This window comes from Penicillium rubens, assembly GCF_028828025.1.
Source record: "Penicillium rubens strain IBT 27055 chromosome Unknown utg000002l_segment0_segment0, whole genome shotgun sequence".
NCBI classification, from domain to species: Eukaryota; Fungi; Ascomycota; class Eurotiomycetes; order Eurotiales; family Aspergillaceae; genus Penicillium; species Penicillium rubens.
This window is the reverse complement of record NW_026890600.1, coordinates 9813691-9832670: the sequence shown is the minus strand read 5'-3', so window position 1 is coordinate 9832670 and position 18980 is coordinate 9813691. Positions and strand designations below refer to the sequence as shown.

The 18980-nt window shown below is 48.9% G+C and overlaps 10 protein-coding genes across 10 annotated transcripts; 3 read left to right on the top strand and 7 right to left on the bottom strand.

Moving 5' to 3' along the window:
• Nucleotides 1-9: 9 nt before the first annotated feature.
• On the top strand, nt 10-1806 carry N7525_006170 (Zn(II)2Cys6 transcription factor; the record flags this gene model as incomplete). The annotated part of the gene is made up of 3 exons (XM_061213636.1): nt 10-777; nt 836-929; nt 986-1806. 3 exons carry the CDS (start codon nt 10-12, stop codon nt 1804-1806), a joined length of 1683 nt encoding a protein of 560 aa, XP_061070657.1.
• A 114-nt stretch (nt 1807-1920) lies between these two features.
• On the bottom strand, nt 1921-2999 carry N7525_006169 (dihydrodipicolinate synthase family protein; the record flags this gene model as incomplete). The annotated part of the gene is made up of 3 exons (XM_002564015.1): nt 1921-2196; nt 2252-2796; nt 2846-2999. The coding sequence occupies 3 exons, from the start codon at nt 2997-2999 to the stop codon at nt 1921-1923; spliced, it is 975 nt and encodes a 324-aa protein (XP_002564061.1).
• A 724-nt stretch (nt 3000-3723) lies between these two features.
• Nucleotides 3724-5007, top strand: N7525_006168 (sialidase family protein; the record flags this gene model as incomplete). The annotated part of the gene is made up of 1 exon (XM_061213635.1): nt 3724-5007. One exon carries the CDS (start codon nt 3724-3726, stop codon nt 5005-5007), a length of 1284 nt encoding a protein of 427 aa, XP_061070656.1.
• Nucleotides 5008-5541: 534 nt separating this feature from the next.
• On the bottom strand, nt 5542-6237 carry N7525_006167 (uncharacterized protein; the record flags this gene model as incomplete). The annotated part of the gene is made up of 1 exon (XM_061213634.1): nt 5542-6237. The coding sequence occupies one exon, from the start codon at nt 6235-6237 to the stop codon at nt 5542-5544; it is 696 nt and encodes a 231-aa protein (XP_061070655.1).
• Nucleotides 6238-6811: 574 nt separating this feature from the next.
• N7525_006166 (uncharacterized protein) lies at nt 6812-7619 on the bottom strand (the record flags this gene model as incomplete). Its single annotated transcript, XM_002564017.2, has 2 exons — nt 6812-7224; nt 7292-7619. 2 exons carry the CDS (start codon nt 7617-7619, stop codon nt 6812-6814), a joined length of 741 nt encoding a protein of 246 aa, XP_002564063.2.
• An 804-nt stretch (nt 7620-8423) lies between these two features.
• On the top strand, nt 8424-9383 carry N7525_006165 (aminotransferase class IV; the record flags this gene model as incomplete). Its single annotated transcript, XM_002564018.1, has 1 exon — nt 8424-9383. The coding sequence occupies one exon, from the start codon at nt 8424-8426 to the stop codon at nt 9381-9383; it is 960 nt and encodes a 319-aa protein (XP_002564064.1).
• Nucleotides 9384-10712: 1329 nt separating this feature from the next.
• N7525_006164 (CheY-like superfamily) lies at nt 10713-10916 on the bottom strand (the record flags this gene model as incomplete). Its single annotated transcript, XM_061213633.1, has 1 exon — nt 10713-10916. The coding sequence occupies one exon, from the start codon at nt 10914-10916 to the stop codon at nt 10713-10715; it is 204 nt and encodes a 67-aa protein (XP_061070654.1).
• Nucleotides 10917-12020: 1104 nt separating this feature from the next.
• On the bottom strand, nt 12021-12626 carry aspf34 (cell wall protein PhiA; the record flags this gene model as incomplete). Its single annotated transcript, XM_002564019.1, has 2 exons — nt 12021-12277; nt 12335-12626. The coding sequence occupies 2 exons, from the start codon at nt 12624-12626 to the stop codon at nt 12021-12023; spliced, it is 549 nt and encodes a 182-aa protein (XP_002564065.1).
• Nucleotides 12627-13630: 1004 nt separating this feature from the next.
• N7525_006162 (putative amino acid transporter) lies at nt 13631-15128 on the bottom strand (the record flags this gene model as incomplete). The annotated part of the gene is made up of 2 exons (XM_002564020.2): nt 13631-13690; nt 13755-15128. 2 exons carry the CDS (start codon nt 15126-15128, stop codon nt 13631-13633), a joined length of 1434 nt encoding a protein of 477 aa, XP_002564066.1.
• Nucleotides 15129-17328: 2200 nt separating this feature from the next.
• Nucleotides 17329-18810, bottom strand: N7525_006161 (uncharacterized protein; the record flags this gene model as incomplete). The annotated part of the gene is made up of 5 exons (XM_002564021.1): nt 17329-17444; nt 17499-17588; nt 17640-17882; nt 17945-18425; nt 18493-18810. 5 exons carry the CDS (start codon nt 18808-18810, stop codon nt 17329-17331), a joined length of 1248 nt encoding a protein of 415 aa, XP_002564067.1.
• Nucleotides 18811-18980: the final 170 nt, after the last annotated feature.

The following is an 18980-nucleotide window of genomic DNA, read 5'->3' as shown; positions in this document are numbered from 1 at the left end:
CTAAGAACAATGAGTCCTCCACCTCTCGTCGCTCGTGAAGACACTCGCCGTCGCCCATATGGTCCTCGGTCGCGAAACGGCTGTCTGACGTGTAAACGTCGCAAGGTTAGATGCAATGAACGCAGGCCTCTATGTTATCATTGCCAGCGTCTGAACCTGGAGTGTGATTGGAAAGTCAACGAGCCACAACGACACCCCTCCTTGCAGAATGACCCGGTTTCTCTCAAGTCAAACGTCGCATTGGAGGTCAATCAGCTATCTCCTTCGCCTTTCCTCTTTGACTTTCACCCCATGCCAGCTCCGACAGAGGGGTTTCACATGTTCCAAAACGTCTATTTCCCGGACTTCGGTGATTTTACGGCCTTGGGGAATACTTACCAGCAGGCACGATCTAGCGACGCAGATTCCCCGAGTTCGTCTCTCCCTCCGCGACAGTCATCACAACACTCCCCAGTCGCCAATCCAGAAGTCCAAACCTCGCTACATTTACACCTGCCACCAATTCTTGATCCGGTAGAGAATGGCCCCAGATGTGCTTCTGCGCGGGAACTGCTCGAAAACATGGCAACCTCTTCCCAGATGCTCCGCTCTTCGATCGCCGCCTTCGAAGCCATACAGTCCGGAAGTGGAGGAGGGCCAGCAGGTTACCAGCAACACTACGAGAATGCTGCGACGGAGTTATCACAAAGATTCGGAGAATCTGCGGGGGACGTCATAATAAGCGATAATGAACTCAGATACGTTCTGGCCACTATCTTTTTCCTTACGTACATAAATGTCCGTTTAATTGCCTCCGCGCCAATGTACTGTTTATTTTGGTTGACTTGGTATCCAGTTTCTTACTTCACGGCTGGACCTTGCCTATTTGAACCTTGCAAAGGCCCATAATGCGCTGCAAGCATCACAGAGGAGTGGCTTGGGCTCCACAGGTGTGTGGAGGAACTCACTAACTCAATAGTCCTCTTGCTAACATCCGCTGTATTAGAGCTACGCATCATCTCTTGGATTCGTTTGTTAGACGCCCGCGCGGCATCGGCTGGTGGGGAAGGAGTCCTGGTCAATGACACATCTGGAATCTATACCTCGCCCCAAGGTTCGAGCTACCCGAGCTCAACTCCGCAAAGCATAGGCTCCGCCTCCAACCCCGGAGCGCACGAGGTGATCTATGATTTGTTATGCCAGCCGGGGATAACTTTCTTTCAGGAAGTCCAGACGATCACCGGTCGTATCACCAGAATCGCTCATAATCACCGCAGCCGAGGGAGTGTGGAGGACGAGACTGAGGTGATGGCTATCGCCGCTGATATTTTGGCGGACCTGTCATCCTTGTATGATAGGAGACCACCACTCACGGACCATGCTGTAGCTGGAAATATTGGCAGTGATACTCTGGCCGAGCCGCTCGCGTCCACTATTGTCCGCTCATTCCAGACGTATCTTGCTAACTTTTACGCCTGCTACATTCACCTCCATCGAGTTGCACACCGTCATTTAGTTCGTTCAAAAGCAGCAGTGACAGCGCTGTGCAAAATCAAGGAGATAGTGCATCGCATGGTCAACAATAATGAATCTATACCGGTCAACATGTTATGGCCATTATTTCTATGGGGTACTGAAGAGGATGACTCTGACGAATTCCAATGGATCCTTCAGACCATTCGCGGTCTTCAGCATGTCTTCACCAACGCGAACATGACGGCCGACGTACTCCAGGAGACCCAAAGGAGACAGCGCGAGGGGGGCAAGCGCGTCGACATTCGCTCTGTGTGTCTGGAGTTATTTTATACCACTTTCGCTATTGTTTGAACCTTGTCGGGTACTATGTATGTCATTTCAGAGGGAAATGGTGATTTTGCGATTTTGTTTTCCATTCTTTCTATTGCCTAGCCTACGTCTTTATGTATAATGTCTGATTTGAATCTACACCTTCTTCGACTTCAGTTCCTCCTCAACTGGGAGAAGGGGCGCGACCAACCGGACGACACAGTCTTGCTTTTCCGTCTCTGCAAACTTGGGGAACGGTCGACGGCAATGTGCACTGGACAAGGGATAACCGCGCTCCTTGGCGATAATCCATTTCATTCCGTTGACATCTGATGTTCCGATTCCCCACTCAGGCTGGACCAGTTTCTTCTGCAGTGCAGTAGCCTCTGCGACCTTTCCAGCCATGAACAAATCATAAATTTCAACCATGACCTGCCAAATATATTAATGGTTGGTACTTGTTGCCGTGGACAAGGTGTGCTCTTACCCTCGGGAAAATATTTGCAACGCCTGAAATGCAACCTGTACTTCCAGCGGCGAATGCGGCCACAAGCCAGTCACTCATACCAGGTAAACTGGTGAACTGACTCGGTTCAAACCGTGCAGCTACTCTGGTAGCCTTTCCAACTCCTCCACAGGTCAATTTGACCGCGGCGATATTGGGGTGGGCGGCAAGTTTTTCCAGCATATCCGAGTTAACATCTAATCCGGATAAAAGGTTGGGGAAATTGTAGATGACGATCGGAATCGGTGCACGGTCGGCCACTTCTTCGAAAAAGTCGGTAATGGCTTTTTGGGTCATCGCCCAATGGAACACAGATGGTACCAAGACCAGGGTAAAATCGGCCCCGTTCTTGTAGGCGGTCTCAATCTGGACCAAGATGTCGCGGGTGGAGCCAGCCAAACAGCCCATAGTGACAGTGAAATCAGTCTTTCCATGGGCATCAGCGATCTCCCGGGCTCTCTTGACTAACATACCCTTCTCTTCCACACTCAGAGTAGCTGATTCACCACTGGAGCCGGCGAGCACAACTGTCATTTGGTCAGCTCTACTTTGTAAATCTGTACCAATGAGACCTACCGCCATGCATCCCAGAAGTGATCATATACTCTAGGTGACGTTCCTGAGTTGCCCAGTCAATATCCTGCTGCTGATCATCTTCAAAGAAGGTAACCGAAGGGCCGTGGATTCCTGGTGGGAAGGGCTTGTTTGTCTTTGTACTGCTGGAAGCCATAGCTGAAGAATAGATGAATTTCTATGTTGCGAATAATAGTAGTTTCCAATACTACAAATTTGGAGAGTCATTAAGTACTAAAATGTTTGGATATCCCCACCTAGCGTGGGGATTGGGTCAGTGCTATTTGACCCGATCGCGTCGCAAATGCAACCCGATCGGATCGGAGTCCGGTCTTCGCGGTCGTATTCAGACATCTAGCGGGGCCATCAATAGCGCGTGGTAACGCATGACACTGCGTGGCGTCGCATGTCTGATTCAGTGGTTCGCTTCAGTTCTTCAACGTTGCGGTCAATGAGATTGTGGTAACGCAGTCAGCATACAGATCCTGTGAAGCTAAACCAGCAGAGCCAGTGGGACCAGTGGGACCAGTGGATACCTTCCACTCCCCAGGGTCTGCATTTTCCGGGGAAACCGACGTAAGCCAAGGAACTCAAAATTGGTATGTACTATCTATCCTCTACCCGTCAATACATACTATGTGTTATTGGATTTCCCTCTATCAAATCGAATAGACTGCATAGATTGCAGTCCTTTCCTTTCGTCAGATTATCCAGATTATCCAGATCAGTCCCGAAAGTGAAACTGAATCCAATCTTCGATATAAATAGCTCCTTGTTCCTCCAAAAAAACAAGAGTCATCATCTCAGTTAGCTGTTTCCACACTTCCTCTTTCACTCAAAAGCCCGCTTTTTCAGGTCAATTTTAGTGGACTAACTTCACGATGCTATCTTCATTGATGTATTTGGCACGTGAGTGCTCCATCTTGCGCGCTATCTCCTTATGTGCCATCCTCGCCGTGGCAACTCCTGCGGCGAGCGCAAGCGTCACAGCAAAGCACACGCTGGCCACAAATGGAAAGGGGCTGTTTCCACAGTACCGAATTGTTGCCTTGGCAAGTCTGGGAAATGGTGTTCTCCTGGCCTCATATGATGGGCGCCCAGATGGAGGAGATTCGCCATCCCCAAATTCAATTCTACAACGACGCAGTACGGACGGTGGGAAGACTTGGGGCAACCCAACATATATTGCGCGAGGTCAACCAGCGTCGTCGACACTCCAACAGTACGGCTTTAGTGACCCAAGCTACGTGGTCGACTCCGGTACTGGAAAGGTCTTTAATTTCCATGTCTTCTCGAAGAACCAGGGATTTCTCAATAGCGAAATTGGAAATGACGACACCGACTTAAACATAGTCAGCGCTGAAGTCTCCGTTTCGACTGATGGAGGACTTAGCTGGACCACTGATCCAGACCATGAATCCTCTTTGCCTCCCGTTGCATCTGCCGACGTTGGTGCACCGCCACTCATTACGAAAGCAATCAAGCCCGTGGGTAGTACTTCCAACGGGGTAGCCAACGTCGGTGGAATTACTGGGATGTTTGCCTCATCCGGAGAGGGGATTCAACTCAAATACGGCAAACACGCCGGGCGCCTGGTTCAACAATTCCTTGGGAAAGTCATCCAATCAGACGGTTCAAAGGTCTCGCAAGCCTACAGTGTCTACAGTGACGACGGTGGCGCTATATGGAAGATGGGGAAAGTCATTGGCACTGGGATGGATGAGAACAAAGTTGTGGAGCTATCAAACGGCAACTTGATGCTTAACTCACGCCCGAGCGATGGTAGCGGATATCGAAAGGTGGCAACCTCAACCGATGGTGGTGAAACTTGGTCAACACCAGCAAGCGAAACCCAACTCCCTGACCCAGGAAATAACGGAGCAATTACCAGGATGTATCCTGATGCGGCACATGGTTCGGCCAATGCCAAGATCCTCCTGTTTACCAATGCAAACAGTAAAACAAGCCGAAGCAATGGTACAATCCGCTATTCCTGTGACGACGGAAAGACCTGGTCTTCTGGCGCAGTGTTCCAGTCTGGCTCGATGTCCTATTCCACTGTCACCGCACTCGGCGATGACAGGTTCGGAATATTTTACGAGGGGGATAGCAACGACCTCGTCTACATTGAAGTTTCCAAGGATTTTATTGGGGTTTCCTGCTGATAAAACTCCCATTGGCAGTGTGCTCTACTTGGGAACTTGGTTTTTACATTGTACCTAGGTCTATGTGTACATGTATGTACTACAGCGTCATCTCAAATATTCTTTTGGGAAAGGACCTGACAATGGCGGCAGCATGATGGATTTTGTGGCTCGGCCATTTATTGACGATGGCACACGATAGCTATCGAACTCACTGGTAGCTATTGCGAATGTTCAGTACAGGTGGCGTTGGTTCCTCTAGTCACGCCTGGATGAAATCAGACCGTTATAGTGACACCTTCCTATGACACTATATTCTGTATTGTGAACCCAATATTTCCATGGTAGTAGTTTCAGGTGACAGCAAGGGCAAAAATTCTTATTGCTCAAAAGTAACATTGCATGTAGAGATCCCATAGTCAAGGTGGCGTTTGAGAGATTTATAGGTGGTAAAATCATGCTATTTTTAGGCTTAGGAACAATGCTCGCAAGACGAACGAACGATGTAGTAGGTTGGATTAGAGCCCAGTAAGAATGGAATTCCTATCACAAGCACTATCCAAACAATAATTGTGTAGTTTCCTGTCCATCGCCAGAGCTAGGTCTCGTCTTGCTATCAATCACGGCACCCCACCATTTTCCTGTGGCCCAAATTTCATCGAAAAGCACCGGAACAGAATTAAACATGCTGTAACGAGACTTCTCGCCCCAGTAAGCACAGTATTTCTTCACAAAATGGCGCATATCTTCATCTGTGGTTTCACTGCCTGCGAGGAAGACCGGGATAAGGAGTTGCTTTTGTGTCTGGGATGTTCGTCGGCAGCTCCGAATGTGGTCAATTGTCTTGCGCACCAGTCTGTGAACACTGATAGATCGTCTTTTGCGATCACTCTTGAAGATATATTCAAGATATAGGAGCAATGCATATCGCCAGGCCTCCGCACAGTGGTAGCGATCTTGTCGCTCGTGGAGTTGCCTTATTGCCTCTTCTTCACCCAACGTGGGGTCATCGTCACTTGATGGAGGATCTATGTCATTCTTCCACCCAATCAGTTCATGTTCTATCTTTGTAACAGGAGTCATGTTGAAAGTCAGCCATTTCATGGATAAGCCGATCTCGCACTGCTTGGCTAACTCGGCAAGTTGGAACAGGTGAACCAGCAATTCTCGGGGACACCCAGTCAGATTGAAGAAAGACCATTCATCTTGTTTTTCCCATCGCACCAAAAAGTCCAAGTATGCCTGGTCCATGATAGGACTCTGTCGAGATATCAAGGCAAGTGTCGCGTCCCACCTTGGTTTGATCAGCAACACAACTCTCAGAGGTAAGAGGCTTCAGGTTATTACCATGTTAGCATTGCGACTTGTGACCGAATGCGAGGTGTCGTCAATGCACTTGGGCCGCCATGGGTTTGGAGCACTGAGTGCGCCCGCATCAAGTGAGTTGACCAATTCCCGCTAGCGGAGAGGGTGCACTAGAGCCGTGTATTAGCGTTCAGCCACATGTATCACCAAGGTGAATGACTTGCATCAAGAGTAAAAAGGATTAGTATAGGCTCCAATAAGCTCAGCACTGGCCGACTTTGTAATGCACATTCAAGTAACTGAATAGCTTTCCGGCGATGTTCAGCGGCTTCACTTGGCCAGCTACCAGCCAAGCGCCCTAGATGCTGACAGCATAGTGCTAGAATGGAATGAAAAAGAAGGCGGGAGCGTTGGGGCGTCTGACGTTTGCAGCGAAATGGATTCACTGTCCCAGGTATGTCCCCTGTCAGAGGTAGAACGCAGAATTCGGAGTCATCTATGGTATCGTAAGCGTGCCCTCTCATCGCCAAACGTGGAGGCCAGCGGAAGTCTCACATAAATCAAGAAGCTTTTCATGGTCGTTAGATGAGATCTCGGATATCATAGGAACAGCTTGAAGACCCGCTGAAGAATAAGGGATTGTGGGTTCTTGAAAAGTTCGTGGAACCAGATCAGCTGGAGCACTTTGCTCTTCTTCATCTCGAAACATGGGGTCGACATTCACTGGGCAGGTTTGTAGATTTTGTAACGCCGGTTCAATGGGCCTGTCCGCTGAAGAGAGAGGTGTCATTCTGGGTGTCTCCATTACACCCGACACTTCTGCTGTCAGCGTCTTCTGAGGCTCGATATCCAAGAAGGGGGTGGACGCAAAAATGTTAGGAAGTATGGAGTCAAATAAACTAAAATCGTCAAAAAGATGTCCGTCTTGTAGTTCTAGAAAAGAAACCGTGAGAAAGATGTATCTCTTAAACATTGCAAGGGCAAGGAAAACTCAACGTACCTAGACCAGATAGGCCATTGCCCTGTTGGAGATCATCAAATATGTCCAGGTTCTGCGCTGTCGTTCTTAACACAACCTCAGGGGTAACCGACGAGGTTTCTGTTGCAACTGATTGCTCCTTTGGTGAGTTGGCTTTTCGACGCTTCTTTGGTTTAGAGACACCTTTGACAAAGCGAAAGCGTTTAGGTGAATCTGATGTGGTAAATGCGGTGGGGACAGCGTTGGGGGAGGAGCTGGTGACGATCTCCCCATTAGGTAGGTCTCTGGATGCACCAGCTACCGAAGGATTATTTGACCACATTCGCCTAGGGTCCCATGAGAGAGGCATTACAAAGCCACCACATCTGCGACCTTGACCGAGACATGTTGAACATCGCGGTCGACGCCGGTCGCACTTTTCACCTAAAGAAGCACAAGTATGACAATCTGATTGGGCAAACCCAAGTGAATTGGTTCTCTTTCCTTGATCAGAAATCATCACGTCAGATGGTGGAAGATACATATCTCTTTTTGCCGTGTTGTAGAGGAGAAGGTCCCGCTCTCCTTCTGAAATGGGGAATCAATCGGGGCAGGTGACATTTCCGCAGGATTGAGCGGAATTTCTGTCAACTCTCTCTATACCCACTGTCCCGCTAATAGATATTATGGGTTAGGTATGGAGCAAATTATAGAATCTTGAATTGACTGAACGTGGTTGAGTTACGGCATGTAATTCGCACCGGCCCATGGTGATGCGTATTCAATATCATAGTTGCCAGGCATATATTTCGTTTTGACCAGACTGAAACCCCCTACATGTAAATATTTGCAAACTAACGCTCAGCAATGATGTCACCTGACGGGGTCAAGTACCCCACACCCCTCCTTCCCGATCGGGAAATATCGTCATTACCAAATCGGGAAGGCGAGCCCTGGAGACACTGAAGAGCCCCGCCACTTGCCCGATTGAGCCTTATAGTATCATCCATGGATGGATATCACCTCCAGGGCTATTTCCTTTCATGGAAATTGCGATGTGTCGAGGCGTAGGCACTTAAAAGGTCTTTATATCTGCCTGAGTATCTTGATTTATTCACATTCTCCTCAAGCAATTCTCCTGATCAAACCCCAATAATACAAAACCTCCATCACCATGGCTACAATGGAAAAAATCTTCGCCGCCTACCACGAGCGCCAAAAGCTTCTTGCAGCGAACACCCACCCCTTCGCAAAAGGTGTCGCTTGGGTGGAGGGAGAACTTACTCCTCTCCATGAAGCCCGTATCCCAATCCTAGACCAAGGCTTCATGCACAGCGACTTGACATACGATGTTCCCTCTGTCTGGGATGGACGCTTTTTCCGGCTCGATGACCACATCACCCGGTTGGAAGCCAGCTGCACCAAGCTACGCATGAAACTCCCCCTCCCACGCGACGAGGTGAAGCAGATTCTGGTCGATATGGTTGCAAAGAGTGGCATCCGCGACGCGTTTGTCGAAATCATCGTGACGCGTGGATTGAAAGGTGTGCGAGGCTCTCGCCCTGAGGATATCGTCAACCGTATCTATATGTTTATTCAACCCTACGTCTGGTGTATGGAACCTGAGGTGCAGCCTGTGGGTGGAAGCGCAATTATCGCAAGGACTGTCCGCCGCGTCCCGCCTGGCTGCATCGACCCCACTGTCAAGAATCTGCAATGGGGTGATCTGGTTCGCGGCCTTTTCGAGGCTTCTGATCGTGGCGCCGAATATCCCTTCCTGACCGATGGTGACACCAACCTCACCGAAGGTTCCGGCTTCAACATTGTTCTCGTGAAGGACAATATTCTGTACACTCCAGCTCGCGGAGTACTTGAAGGTGTGACACGCAAGAGTGTGATTGATGTCGCTCGAGCCAGCGGCTTTGACATTAAGGTCGAGTTGGTACCTGTCCAAATGGCTTATGATGCGGATGAAATTTTTATGTGTACCACTGCTGGAGGTATCATGCCCATCACCAGTCTTGATGGCAAGCCCGTGAACGACGGAAAGGTTGGGTCTGTTACCAAGAAGATCTGGGATGGGTACTGGGCTATCCACTATGATCCTGCCTACAGCTTCGAGATTGCCTATTAGACACCGAGTTCACGAAGGGAGCCGAGCGCGGCGAAAAAAAGAAAGAGGCTGACGCTTGCGAAATCGAAAATACCAAATGAATGAGGCTTACGGTGATAATAGCCCCTTGTTCCCTAATTTCAGATTTGCCCCATACAGGGGGATTGTATCAGTCTCATCTGCAAGATATCTAAAGTACTATACAAGATACAGATACGTCTTTTTTTCGGATATCAAATCCTCGGGAAGTCATTGATAGATCTTAACCATGGTTCACATCCGTCTACCCCTCAACCCAATCTCCAGTGTCCATATACTACGATAGCTTCTCTTGCAAGATAGTATAGATAGTAAGCGTCTTCTTAGTGTGCTGCGGGTCACCATTTGCAGCAATGTCATCACCTTCTCCAATGGTGGATAGTGGATGCCTTACAACGTCCGTATGCTCACTGACAACATCGAAAATGCGCGGATTTTCGAGATGACAAGTTTTCATTCACAGCGGTGCTGGCGCAAGCTGGGCCTTCGAAACGCTCGTCTTCCGCCTTCCGCACGGTGCAATTTCGTCGCCTTTGGTAGTGGAGATGCCATGACGAAACGGTGTCTTTGGACTCGAGCTTCGTGCGTTGGAAACCATCAAATAAGCTTTCGACCTTACAAGGTAGTCTTTAAAGGCCGAGGGTACGAGATAGGGGATATTGAAGAGAATTACGGGAGATACGTCTCGGGAGGTGGGCGGTTCCTGTGAAGAAAGGATCGGTGTGAGGGAGAGGCCCGGTCTGTAATATCGGCGGTTGTAGGAGTGGAGATATCGCTTCTAGAATTGTCAATTTATCTTCATGCACTGTGTCTATGAGCTTGCCCACCGTTGTGACCCGACTCTGCTACCATACTCCTTCGACTGTGATCGGTACTATCTAGCGACCCACCAACCAAGCTGGGGCTTGTCGAAACCCTTCTCTCCGGCAGCTGACGACTTCGCGATGACCACGGAAATGAGTCATCTGCCCTTGGCGACGGCAAACGCGCTGGGGAACAACCTAAGGGGATTAGCATGATCGTACAGCACTGCGTAGGGTTGGAAATGGTTAGAATGTACGAGCATGGTTCAGAATTTGTGCTAATTGTGCCGAAACGGTCTGGGGTTGAAACCAACAGCTTGCAGAATAGGGGGGCAGTATAATATAGGCGGTCAAGCGGGCTCACCGTCCAAAGTTGTAGGAAAAGCGGTTTCCAGCGCCAGAGTCATTTCTGATCCCACTCCCTGCTTTCTGGTTATAGTTAATGAATGTCGCCTGACCCGGCACGGGAAGTCAGATTCGGGTACAGGGAAGGAGGTAGCCTAGTCCATCATTCCCCAATTGCACAGAAGTCCCGTTCGAGCACGTATATAGAAGAACCCGGAACGCTGTCACTGGTCTTGTTTGACAAGACCTGATCTCCACCTTTGCCGTCCTTTGAATAGATGACAGCCTTGTAAAGGTCCAAGTATCCACGGCTACTAAGGCCGGATTGGATACCCCCTATGGACCGGATACCGTTCTCGTCGGACATATTTCCCGCATAGTAACGTTTTCAAGGCTGATTGAATCAGAATTCGTATGGCGATGGACCTGCAGGTTGTTTCGAGAAGGTCCAAATCCGAAGCAATCTGACTGGCTTTGGTGGTCGCAACGAGTTCGAGGCCCTGCGATCTGCTCAAATGTCAGATTGGGGATTGCATATTATGAAACACGTACTCGATGTCTACTACAAGGCAGTAGGCAGTATACCACTAAAGTACGTGTAGTCAATTTCGGTTCTCATTCGGATTGCAACTCTCTGCCGTTGCGATGGCTAGCACTGCGACCCCCCGAGGCCAATACCAGCAGCGCAAGCTGCACAGCAATAGGAATCTTCATCCGATCATCTAAGATCGGGGGGTAAAATTGAGAGGTTTGTCCGATTTGAGTCAAAGGACAGACTCAAGCGTAGAAAAGTCCTGTTGACAGCTGACATGTCAAGCCCCTGTTTTGTCACACCTACATGAGTTCCAGATGTCTTCAGATTTTTTTGTCTTTTCTCTTTTTGTGATAGTTCCTGTGCTAAAGTGAGAACTGAATGAAGCGGAAGCAAAATGGAAATTTTGAGGGTAAAACAGGGCAGTCAACAAGCCAAACAGTATGGGAGATGGAGACTGGTACATCTACAGATATATAATGTGCTGACAAGCGAGCCCTATTTTACCTACTCTAGACATATATATGTTATATTTTATTAAAGAGAATGGCTTGAGGACTTGGTGAAAATCGCCCAATTCCAACATTGGATTTCCCTACCTTCTTTACCATCTTCTCGTCTAGTTTTGGATACAAAGTGTTTAATATCTGCTATATATTGCTACGGCGCTCGTCCCAAGGTACCCTTGAGAGTATCTAGATTCACCGTGTGTATTTACTTCGAGTATCTCACTAAGAGGGACTAGACCAGAAATTAATAACACAACAGCAGTAGTGATCTGAAGGCAAAGATGAGAGAAGAAGGATTGATTCTCTACAAGGGCTAGGTAGCGAGGAAGCACAAGGCAGCCACCAGGACGTCAAGACGTCAAGGCAGATCCATCTCAGCAGGAATTATATACATTTAACAGATTCACAAAACGATGCTCCATAGAAACATCTACTGGGTGTAGAGGCAGCCATTGGGGTTCTCGGTCTCCACGACACGAGCGGCAATGCCCACACAGTTGGTGTTGCCAGCAGGGTTGGCAACGCCAGCAGAAGCCCAGATACTCCAGGCACCGTCAATGCTGTTGGGGCAGGCAATCAGATCGTTTCCTCCAAACTGAAGGTGGCCATCCTTCTCGGTCCAGCCCTTGCGCTCGGAGTTCTTGGGGGTGGGCTGAGCACCGGTGGTGTATCCAATCTTGCCCTGGCCTGTATATCAAAGTCAGATAGTTGCCAACCTGGATTACTGTGAGAGTGATAACATACCCATGCCGGAGCGGTCAACGTAGATCTCCTGGGGAGTGGCGGACTGATCATAGAGGTACAGAGCACCGTCATTGATGTAGAAGGTCGCCTGCTGCTCCTCGGGACGAGCGCAACTGGCACCCTGGCTAGGCAGACCAGCGAAGATGCTGCTCTTAGCGGCGTTGAAGGCAGAGTACTGCACACCGCTACCAGAGTGAATGGCCAAGACACCAAAAGTCTTAGACTGAGTGGAAGGAGCGGCCGAGGCAACGGCGCTGACAGAGGCAGCGATGGCAAGGTTCTTGAGCTGCATATTGGAAAAATGGGAAGAGAAGATAGAATATCGGGTTGAGAATATAAAATTGGTTGGGTTGGGAAGATTGGTTGATAATTGTAGAGACATGCTGAAATGCCGTCCCTTTTATACTTGGAGCGCCACCGTCGCCGAGGTTGATGTCTCACCCATCAAGACTATTCCCAGAGCCAAGCATCCGACTACATCAGACTACAGCATTCGATATTGCCCAAACTGACATCAGCGTGACTATTTTATGGGGCAAGCATGTCGATCTCTGTCACGGTCCTATCAATAATGTCTTATCCCTGAGCTATTAACGGTGATACTCCATATAATTAATTCATTTTAGAAAATATTATAAGCTTATCATTATACTTAAATGAGCATTTTCAAGTCCTGAATATGAAGAAAATTACTCCGTACCTCGCCCCTATGTTGTATATTGTAAATGATTTCAATTTCAGTATGGCCCCATTACGACCTCCATATGTATGTACAATCCATGGATATATAGGTACTCCCCCATATTTGTTCCATGTTTCTCCGAATTATATCCACATGCGCACGATATCCGAATCAAGGCCAATCGGGTTATAATGTCTTTATGCACCGGAGAAACAGACAATATAGGTGGACTACGCCAACCGGTTTTCTGCCTAGTTTCGGTCATTTCACCTGTTATGGGTCCCTCAACAAGGATCTATAAATAGCCACGGGCTCACCGTTCTGTGGAATCTTTGGCTTCCACTTCAACGGAATTGTACACTTTTTGATTATGTTGCATAGTATTCGTCAATCTTAAAATCTTATGGCTTTATGAGTATTGAATGAGATGAACAGTATAATACACACACATATCGCTTCTCGCTCCATGATATCACGGACCATGAAGATGCAACGCCTAGAAATGAATTCCCTCGAACCAGTCCAGGATTGACAGAATTTCTGTACAAGTACCAGCTTGAGCACGCTCATAACCCATGTCAAGATATGCTAATAACAAGAAAACAAAACCGTCCTTACTCAGGAGCTGCGCATGAGAAGACACCACCAACTTCGCCTTTGTCGTACTTGATTATCTAGTCGAGCCAGTTAGTAAGACAATTCGTGCTCCAAGATAAGGGCTATCAGGGAAAAGCTCACAATGTCATCAACGCTGGAATAGGTTCCTGCAACAAGCACCACCATACCGATCAGGAAAATCATAATGTTGACGACTGCCAGAATGATGTTCTTGGGCTCTTTCCAGCTACCCTTCCGAAGGAGCATAAACCACATCATGGCGGGGAAGTAGAAGGTGAAGCCGGAAATGAAAAGGGCAGAAGAGATTGAAAGCAAGTCGTTGAAAAAGGGAATCACCTCGGCAATAATGAATGCCACAATTGTAGCAGCCGTGATCACCGCCAGCCACGTCAGCCATCCCATCTTAGTATTGATGAAGCGGATAGGGGAGTTGGCGAAGATACGACCATGAACCAGACGCCCAAATACAACAGTATTGATCGAACCACTAATGAAGATCACAGGGAGAGCAACGCCGTATGCAACGCGGCTGAGGGTAGTTCCGGCAGAGGTAAGTGCAGGGCTAGACACGTCCTGGCCAACAAAGGCGTAGATTGTAGCACCAGTCACCGTGTAGATAACGATCTCGGTGATACCTAGTGTCCAGATCGACTTAACAAAGTCCCGAGGAGTGTGCATTTCATCCATAAAGGAGAACTGGCACATGGCAAAACTGTAGGCGAAGATGATGTTCGTCACAGCAATAAAGGCTTCGGTGAAGGTGAGGTGATCCTTTGGCCACGCAGACCAGGCAACTCCGGAGAGTCCACTGGGTGAGTTAGTCGCCTCCACACCCGTACCGATAATAGTGATTCCAATAGCCAAGATGATGGATGCAAAATCGACATAGCCTAGGATGGCCACCTCGGTGAAACTAGGCGGAACAGCGAGCAACAGCAAGATGATGGCGGACACGACGGCAAAGATGATCGAGCAAATACCGCTTTTAGTGATGTCGAGGAACGCGATAGTTCCCGTCAGACAATGCGAGGCCGTGAGGAAGATTAGCTGGAGACCGAGCATGCCATTGACTAGCTCATATCCAAAGCGACCACACCCTAACCGATGGCCCAGCAACCGACCCGCATCGGCATAATTGGCAACCTCGGGGAATGCCAATTTGACCATTCCGACAATGTAACTGGTATAGATGGCGATAAGGCCGATGCCCACACAGCAGAGCACACCGGGGACCATGCCTAGTGTTGCAAAGGTGGAGGGGATCGACAAACTGCCGAGTGCAATGGCTTCGACGATGAGGACGATGGTGAGTCGCTTCCAGCCGAGACGGCTGAACTTCTTGATACCGTGATCATAGATGTTCCTCTCGGCCTCGCTCATTTCCCCGACCATGTCCCCCTCAAACGGCGGTGGGGGAACATATGCGGCCTTCTCGCCTTCGGTTCCCATCACCTTGTCGGCATCATGGTCGTTGGAGATGTTTTCGAGGCCCATGATGATGGTTGGGAAGTGAGGGTAGTCTGCCGAGCAGGAAGGGAGGAAACCGGGTATATAAGAAGACAAATTTCGCACACTTTCGAATGCGGCACTATCAGGAGGCAAAGCAGGATTTCCGTGACTAACATGATTTCGTGACTTCTGCTTGGTTGCTCCAACACGTGGAGTACGACGCTGATCCACTCCAGTTGATCGGCCACCCAACGAGCTGACCGGAAACGGGGACTGGACCCATTTGAGTGGGAATTTTAGGCGAATTGTCGCCCGGCGCCCCCGTCAAGTGTTCGCTATGCGATAAGAAGGTTCGGAAGGTTAGGTAAAAGAAATGCAACATTGGTGTAATGTGTAGTTTGGAGGGCCACTTGAGGGCCGAGAGTGCTTTGGACAATGTCACACTATGGAGTCTCTCCCCGCGTTACCGATTGCGGGGAGATAAAATCAGTATGGTCGTAAAAGAAAGCACATCGAAAAATAAGAATATAGACATTGAAGGTTTTTTTCTTTCATTTCCTTTTCTTCACGCCACAGAAGATCCCGAAAGCCGACTTGCCAATGAAAGACTCGGAAGGGTTGGCCCAGCGCCGACTCGCCCGTCTGGGCAGCCGATAAGAATTTTTACAGGGTCACGTGAGGGCTGCAAACAGAGCAAAATAAGACATCACATCAACCTCCGATGTTAGAAGGAACTGTCTCCGTACTACTCCGTACTCCGTACACCAATTACAGAGTACATATGTATACAACGGACTACTCCGTACTCCGTACAAGGTTCAGACACCGGATATTCTCGTGTATTACCATGCAGAACAAACCCCAGCCCCCCAACCAAATCGAGATCCTCTTGGGGTATCTTCCTAAACCTGGAGATGCGGAGCAACACCAACCGCCATTGGGTTTAGCGGCCGTGAGAAAATAGCGCAAATATTGACTTCATGATTCGCCGTCGCCGCCTTGGCCGAAATCTCAAATGCGATAGAATGGGTCTCAAGGGACGGCATAAACATCATTGCGGGAAAATCCCCACATGTGCAGTCTCCAACTCAGTCGGTCCGCGTCCTTTCTACTCCATACGTAATGAAACTTAATTTCCCCAACTTTCGCATCTGCAAGGTTGGGCTCCCTACTCCGTACTCCATATTATGTGTCTACCTCGTGGTCATTGCTTATATCCGTGCTAACTACCCCAGACTAGTTTTCCGCTCATAGAGACATCTAGAAAGACCGGATACACGGAAGCTGCGGGTCATCTCGGTCATAATGCATATTCAAACCTGAAACACGGCACATCCCATGCGGGATTTTGTGTTGGGGATCTGTCCATGCCCAATAGGTGCGGTATTTCCACTGAAGATCCTCGCCATATGGCGTATGTTGTACGACCTCTCCCGACCGTGGCGAGTTTCGCCAGTCACTTCCGTATATTGTACATGGTACCGCCCGGCCGCGGCAATTCAGCAATGCACTGTCCAAATGGAAGTAGGATGACATTCTCGAGCGCCTTTTCTTACCGCAGCTGCGGCCGTGCGCTGGCAGCAATTCGATCATACATAGTAGATACAAACGTGTTCTCATGTTCTTCATCGCAACCGTTGCCAACACGTAGAATAGCTGCTGATGACACTCTGTGCCGAATTTCCGCAGTCGAGGCCTCAATGGTCCTTCTCTTGCTACTTGCAGTACGGAGTACGGAGTACCTGGCAAGCAATCAATTGCTACAAAACACAGCATGTTATTTGATACATTTCGGTGATAACCCTGAAGGTCATCCCTGCGTGTCGGGCGCAACAGACGGATGGGGAATTCAGCTGCGATTCACAGGCGAGATTAATGTTCATAAAGATTGGTCCAAAGTTCTTCTGGCTCCGTTTCCAAGTCACTTTTTGTTACCCCACATAGGCCCGTTCAGTCATGTGCAGGACGACGGAGGCTCCACCGGGGTGGTTCTCGCGTCTTGAGTCGCAGAGCTCCTAGATCTATGACACCCTGGTATCCCTGGGGGGGGGGTCCATATTAACAGATGTCGTCAATTGAGCAACTGAAAATTCCAGGATAAACATCTCCTGTCTCCTGTTTCTTCATTCTATGCGCGTAACTCATCATTCCTGCTCACTCTGCTTTCTCTGTTGCAGCCAAGCCTCTGGTGAATTGACTTAACACCAGAGCCTCACCGCCACTCCAGTTCTTTAGCGGCTTTCAACTAGCATTCTTGCTTCAAGCATTCAGCAATTGACTTCCCAACGTAGTCCACATTTTGATTGTTGAGGCCAGCAATTGATATGCGAGAGTTGTCTGCCATGTAAATGTGGTATTGCTCTTAAGGCCAATTGTCAGCAAATCACGAATAACAGTAATAACGACAGAACGAACCGCGGAGCCTAAGCACAACACTTGGGGACAGTCCCAGAAATCCAAACATTCCGGACTGGCGGATCAGGTGCTCCCAAGAGCCAAGTGCGCCTAGTCATGTTAAAGATCTTCGGTTGTCTGCTCTGGACAGGCGATGCATACCGGAGGATACCAGACTCTCATATAATTCCGACCTCATAGAGCGAATTCGGCTGCTCATGGTGACCAGATCGTCCTGCCAAGCCTCCCTAAGGGTAGCATCGGCTAATATCGTCCTCGCAACTTTCGCACCATAGGCTGGGGGGTTCGAAACTTCGGAGCGCTGAAGCATTTCCAGCATTGATTGGGTCTTTACGGCCGCTTGTTCAGTGCTTGTTGCCAATAAAAAGCAGCCGACTCGTTCACCTATCAAAACGTTATTGGCTATCATTTTTTGACCATAAACTGGCTGTGGTACGGGTACGTACCATAGAGCCCCATGTTTTTCGCAAAAGACAGACACACTCCAGCTTCCAGATTTGTCTCCTCGATAAATAGTCGAATGGCAAAGGCATCACTATCAACATTGCCGGAGTTGAACCCTAGATAAGCAGCGTCAAAAAGCGGAAACAACTGCCTCTCTTTAAATAGGCGCGCAAGTTCTCGCCATTGCTCCTTGCTCGGGTCACATCCTGTTGGGTTATGAGCACATGCATGGATGATGAACACAGAGTTGGGCTCCGCCAATTTCAATGCAGAATAATAAGAATCAATGTCCAAATCTCTTGTCTTTGCGTTATAGTATCTGAAAGATTCACATTGGAACCCAAGGGACGAAAACACCTGATGATGATTCGACCAAGTCGGCTCAGGGATGTATACTTTGGGAAGAGGTGTCTTGCAAGCTCTTAACAAAAGTCCAGCAAGGTGTAGTGCCCCAGTACCGGAGAGACTTTGACAAGTTGCCAGCTATTTATACGATCGTCAGCTTTTTTCTTGAAAGCAAAGATGTGACGAAGTACGGAAGTGTCAATACTTTGTCCTGTTGCTTTTGAAACAGGTCTGGGCCGAGTGCTAACTTTGCAGCCTCTTTGCGGAAATCTGCCAGACCGAGAATAGGGAGATATTCGTGGTCCAACTCCGATAGTAACTTCCGACTCTTCCTGACCGAAGGAAGAACCCATGGGTTCCCATGCTCATCGCGGTACGTGCCTTGGCCCAAGTTGACTTTCTTGGGAGATGTATCTGCAAGATACTGAGCAGTCAGTGCAAAAATTGCATCGGGTTGGATGAAACGCGCCTGGTCAAACCAAGACTGGGTGGCGACGTTCCGGGTGATGGTTTGAGAGGCCATTGTGTGAAATCGGCTCAATCCAGGAGTTCGATGGAGAGGCTGCATAGTCTCGGTCAAGGGCTCTTGTTAAGTATTAGAGGGAGCTGTCTGCAACTCGACTGATATCATCGTCGGGTTCCAGGCCGAGTTGCCCAAAGAACCCCCACTTGCAACAACCCGGCCGGAGTAAA